Genomic DNA, 6,396 nt, shown 5'->3' on the forward strand with positions numbered 1-6,396 from the left:
TATATATATATATATATATATATATGTGGACACATGCACATTTACTAACCACTTAGACAGCACTCTATGTAGATACACAACATCCACACTATAACACATGTAGTCATCTCCTACTCATTCACTTCATGTACGAACTCCTTCCTCTGAATGTCTTTCCTTTCGCATAAACAGTACCCTACTTCTCTAGTAATCTCTCAATATCACCTTTTTCTATCACACATTCACTTCATCCTTCTTTCATTTTGCCTCTTTTTCTCTCTTTCTCTCTTTCCAGATGTTGTTTTCTTGAGTGGACAATCTGTGCCGCTGTCATCACTGGCAACAAGATGTCCGAAACTGGAGTTCTGGATAATTCTTACATGTCACTGACTGTGGTGAGCTTTCTTGCGTTTATGTTTCTTTATGAATATGTCAGTCCCTGGATATCCTGCTGGCTGTGCCCAAAATACAAGACCCTTACGGAAAAACAACAGATTAACTGGAACACAAGGTAAGAAGATTTGATTTGATTTGATTTCTACCTGTCTTATAGATTCACTTACATATCACTGTCCACCTTTTCATCTGTTTGACTGTCTGAATGATGATTACCAGTTGCTAATCTTGTCATCATCATCACCATTGTCAAATTGTCACTGGTGGTGATGGTGTGTGTGTGTGTGGAGGGGTGATGTTTAAGCTCAGATCAGTTCTGACCAAGCTACATTTGGTCAAAAGCAGTTATGACCAATCTGCAGCCCATGGGATTTTCTGAATGGCATGCCTAATGAGAAATTACCTTGTATTTTTAAGTAGTATGGCCTGCCAGTTAATGAGCCATGTCTCATGCATCCTGCTTCTTGTAAAAGATTACTCATACCTGATCAAAAGAATTAGTCATGAAAACCCTTCATATGTTTAGACAGTGTATCCATAACTTCCTAATGAAACCTATCCTTTCTTTTCTAAGATTTTATGGTGTAGTTTGAGGGATCTTGACTACTATTTCTTGCAGGTTGGGTGATAATTAAAAGGTTCCCCTCTTGGCTCAAGGAAACATTTCTTATGAGCACTGGTGTTCCTGTAAGGAGTATTGTAGAGTAGAGTATGAGGTGTGCTGTAGAGCAAAGGATAAGAAATACTGTACAGCAAAGATAAGGAATATTGTAGAACAGAGGGAAGGACTCCTGTAGCACAAGGGGTAAGGAGTAGTTTTAAGTGGTTGTATGGAGTACCGTACAGCAAATATAAGGTGTAATGTTGAGCAGAAGGAAGAAGTACAGAAATAGTAAGGTAAGGTGTATTGTAGGGCAGAGATGCTGAGTACTATACAGCAAAAGTAAGTAGTACTGTGAAGCAAAGGAAAGGAGTATTTTTGGGTAGTAATAAGGAGTACTGTACAGAAATGGTAAGGTAAGGGGTATTGTAGAGCAGAGGTAATGAATTACATAGAGCAAGAAGAAAATTGTTATCTTGACCTAGTTTCAATAATTTTAGTTCAAAGACCATTTTGCATATGTCACCAATATCCTTGGGAAAAGACATAAAACACAACATGGCATTTCCTCTTCACCACAATCAGATTAAATAGCGCGTGTGTGTGTGTGTGTCTCTATCTGGTGCATATTATGTTCCTGCAAATTGATGGTCTTTAGTACAATGTACAGCCAGGAGCTTCATAAACTAGAATTAAATAGGATGACTAGAATTTTCCTGGATTAAATCTACCCATGACAATAAAGTTATGGCCATACCAGAATATGTTGAAATTTCATAGAAATTTAGATTTTTTCACATTCAACCACACTAGTGAATGATAAAACACCAGCACAACCCCAGTTGCATCAAGTAATGATCATGTATTTTGAAGAATGAATACAGCCATTTGCGGTTGTGTTTCTTATTGTGTGTTTGTATGTGTGTATATATTTATAACTATAAAAGAGAGTTTGTGTGTGTGTGTGCATGCGTGTGTATGTTCCTTATGCATTCCAAAACCAAGTTGCTGATTTTCACGTAAGGGGAGTCAAAAGATTCAGTAAGCTTTTGGCTACCAACTAAACTATATTTTCATTCACATATTTGCATCACAAAAATTTCATTTTTCTTTTACTCACCTATCCACATTTTATATCACCACCACAATGACGATGACATCACATCTTCTATATGCGTGTGTTTGCACGTTCATTACCTACATTAGGCCGATGACTGACAAGTATATGTGTGTGACAGTGTATGTGTCTGTCAGTTTACATACATTTTTGTGATGACTGATACACACATATGCATCTAAAGACACACACAGGAACAGAGATAGGCTTCACATGTGTGTCTCTTAGTTCATGTATGTAACTTCCCTTCCCCTACCCCCAACAATGAAATGCGCAGATATTGAAAGTTTACTTGCAGCCTGGACTTCAAACAAACAACAACGTTCACTTTCAAGTACTACCAACATGAAGATTTGGCTGATTTAACACCACTCACAATACTCGCAAATATATCTGAAAAAAAATATTATTCTGGTTATTATAACAAATTCAGAAACTTGGCGAAGCAGAAAGCCACTGCGGCTCTTTCAGTATAATCACAGAAATGTTATTCCACTCCTTTTAACCAGTTTCAAGATAATGTTTTTTTAACAGTCCTTGTATTCTTCATCACTGTGAGTATCAACGTCGCACAACCTTTTTACTGCGTTACTCAGTATTTATTCTACAGCCTATAATGTTACACAGTTCAAAAACAGCATCTTCCTTTTTATTCACTTTGTTCAGCATTCGTTTCAAAATTGTCAAATAAATTATTTTTGTATGTAAAATTGAATTATGCCTTCTGAATTTTCTTGGACTTCCATTTTCTTCACCGTTACATTCATTCAATCGTGAATTTTATAACATTTAGTACATGTTACAAATAACCATTTACTTTCTGTACTTTCTTACATTGGTAATGCATAGTAACTTTTGCTAGATTCGTGACTTTCCATTTTTTTATAGCATAACTATGTTACAGAAAGTATGTTTTGCACCTATATTGACTACATTTCATTTCGCTTGAACTTCATGTGTGTACATTTTGCTGTTTTCAATATTATCAATTCTATGAATGTGTGTGTGTGTTTCTGCATTCATTACGTCTATAGTAAATTATAGTAAAGAACATTTTACACTGTTTTAATGAGCCCACATCTAATGAAGTAGCCATCCTTATGGTTGGTGATCCCCATGAAAATCATGATATTCTCATTTGTGTTCGAGATAACAATCTTTACTCCAAAGTACTGTTGCTGAATATCTCTTGTTGTGAGATTTAAAAATAGTAATTTTCAAATCTTAAACATGTTTCACAGACTCATCCCTCTTATGATGCTCTCCAGTATAATCTTATTCTGTGGAATGGACAAGATGGATATTATTTCAATATTCCTCGGATTGAACCTGCAACAAGATAGCAAATTACAAACAAAAGGGTGTCATCAAATGACTTCTATTCTTACCAACTGATGTTAAGACCAGTACAATCAAATCCTTTCTACTACATACTGAAATTTGGGGGAAGGAGACCAGTTGATTACATCGACCCCAATGTCTCACTAGTACTTAATCTATCAACTGCGAAAGGATGAAAGGCAAAGTTGACCCTGGCGGCATTTGAACAGGTGAAATACTGCTCAAGCATTTTGCTCGTCATGCTAACGATTCTGTCAGCTCGCTGCCTTCCAGAACAATCAAATCAATAACACATGTCAAATAAACTTTATTTTCATTTACATATTTTCTACGTTATCTCAATAACCAGCTATAGTTATTTCAAATACACTTCTCTATAATGACCAAGTTTCATTAGAAAATGAAAATAGTTTCAGACTTTCAATTTGAACCAAAATTACAAAGTGTTGCATTACGAGAGTGACGATGTGTGAATAATCAAAGTAATGTTTCTCCAAATTAGTCACATGCATATTATAATAAAGAAAGCTGCTTATCATCTATCTACCAAATAAACTATGTTTTTGACTCAACAACTCTTTTTTTACAACTAAAATAACCTCAACAACTAGGTTGGGTTGCACAATTTTGAGTTTATTTTCGGACAATATTTTGATTTGCTTCTAATGTATTACTTTCTTCACACATTTGTAAAATTCTACTCATACAAACATTTATGAAAATGTACACATAAATATTGTATTAAAATAAGCCACAACCAAAAAAATTGCATAAAAGACATCAATTTTTCTATATGTTATGAGGAAATACAGCCTCTCTCTCTCTCTCTCTCTTTCTTACATACTCAAAAAAGATGTATGCATATGTATTTATGGGCAATGGTCAAGAATACGCACTCCCTGTGTTTAGGGTTAGGGTTACACCGAAAACAGGTGGTGTGCGTATTCTTTACTTCCACCTATTTAAGTATATGTATATGAAAGATAATGTGTGTGTGTGGGAAAGAGAGAGAGTGAATGAGTGAGTGCTACTTGCACAAACATGCAAAGAATTTCATACATCACAACATACACCTTCACTCACTCACTCTCTCTCTCTCACACGCACGTCCATTTCATATACATGTACATCTTACATTTTCTCCTCTCACTTCAAAGCAAATGTCGCCATTTCACTTTATCCTCCCCCTCAATTTCTGCTTTCTTCAAAGCATACAGAAATTAAAACAATTTTAGAGAAATTAACGAACAAACATATGACCCCATATATTTTGAGTTGACAACTTTGCTTCTTCAAATGAAAGAATGCCATAAGAAACTTCCTTTGGTACGCACACATGCATACACACACTAAGTAAAACTTCTGTGTGAATTATGTTAATTCTTGCAGTGTGCATGTGCAAATTTATAGCTCAAACCCAATTGAAATGATCTTTCTCTCTTGTGTAATTTGTGTTTGTGATGAGCGTATTTAAAAACCTGACCTTCGATATAAACTTAAAAGGGAGTTTTCCCAGAAATCCTATCCTCTACTTCTTCCTTCTAGCATGTCTAAGGTGACATTTCTGCCCCCCCCCCCTTATTTTTAAAATTTTTTTTGCAATGCAGGAGATTAGTATTTCACCCACAAAACACATTCTCAATATTTTAATTTTCTCCCTCTCCACACCAAATTCCATTTTTACTCTTTTTTCAAATCTAAAATCAAACTGCACTCATCAAATCTTGCACTAAGAATAAGCCCAAAGTGAAAAATAGCTACCTGCTTTTATAACAAGTTTGTGCAGGTAGTTTATCTCATCTCCTTCCGAATTTTAGTTCATGCAATTGAAAAAACCGCATTATTTATGGGATGACCCAGTATATATGTATGTGTGTATGTATATATGTGTGTATGTATATATGTGTGTGTACAGATGTATGTGTGTGTGTATATATATATATATATATATAGATAGATAGATAGATATATGAAGGAATGAATAGAGATGGCGTTTTTGAGCGGATAATTTTGTTACAAGAAAAAATCTTTTGCTATTTAAGCAACTGGTAAAATATACATTTTTCAGTTTAAAAATGGCTACAGGAAACTTGAAACTCATGCCAGAGTAACTCACAGTAAATATTATTATTAAGATTAAAATAAAAATTATCCCCTAAAAAGAAGCCATCTTTACTCATTCTTACAATTATATATAATACTGTACCAAGAACTGTCATCTAAATTATGCAAAATGAAAATAACACTGACACCTCATTTTAACAGATACATTTACAAAAATTACATAAAAATATCTTGAAATATTAAAGAGAAAATTTATTCAATAGAATCACCATTGGCTTCAATCACAGCCTCCAGACAACTTTGGAATGTCCTGCAACCCTTCTGGATGGTCTCCTTGTTTAAGTTGGTAACTGCTGCTATAATTCTTGCCTTCAGGTCATCTTTGGTGTTGCAAAGAGTTTTGTTTGTCTCTCACTCAACTGCAGCCTACGCATAATAATCAAGGGGGTTGCAGTCTAGGAAGTTAGGTGGCCATATGTTAGTTGGTGATGTGGTTGCAGAAATTGTCTGACAGCCATGACTGGGTTCTCCTGCTTGTATGGCATGGTGCAGGGTCCTGTTGCCAGACACAGGGTCTTCCAGCAGCCACCCTCTTCACCCAGGGCTGCACTAGGCCTCCATGTTGATTCTGAGGCTATGTGGGAAGATGAATGGAGGCATAACATCGCCATCACTAGTAATTACTCTAAACACCATGATGCTGACTGGATGTTTGATTTTTATCACTCTCAGTACATGTCCTAAGATTGCACTGTCCTCAGATTGACACCCAAATACTCTGAAATGTTTGTATTGGAGTTTCCGGCACAAATGCTAAGCAGCACAGCATGTCGTTTCCAAATTTCTGGCAGAGTGGATTGCATCATGGTGCTGTTTTTCTCATAGATGGTACCTAACT

At 35.6% G+C, this 6,396-nt stretch overlaps 1 protein-coding gene across 1 annotated transcript in view; it reads left to right on the top strand.

Annotated features, from left to right (window-relative positions):
* The window catches only part of LOC106878548 (TLC domain-containing protein 4-B), an 87,641-nt gene that overhangs the window by 41,896 nt on the left and 39,349 nt on the right, over window positions 1-6,396 (top strand). The window contains exon 3 of the mRNA XM_014927793.2: window positions 275-490. Coding sequence (XP_014783279.1) covers window positions 327-490 — 164 coding nt within the window. The 5' untranslated portion in view covers window positions 275-326. The remainder of the gene's footprint in view (window positions 1-274; window positions 491-6,396) is intronic.

This window comes from Octopus bimaculoides, chromosome 8 (genome assembly GCF_001194135.2).
Source record: "Octopus bimaculoides isolate UCB-OBI-ISO-001 chromosome 8, ASM119413v2, whole genome shotgun sequence".
Classification (NCBI taxonomy): domain Eukaryota; kingdom Metazoa; phylum Mollusca; class Cephalopoda; order Octopoda; family Octopodidae; genus Octopus; species Octopus bimaculoides.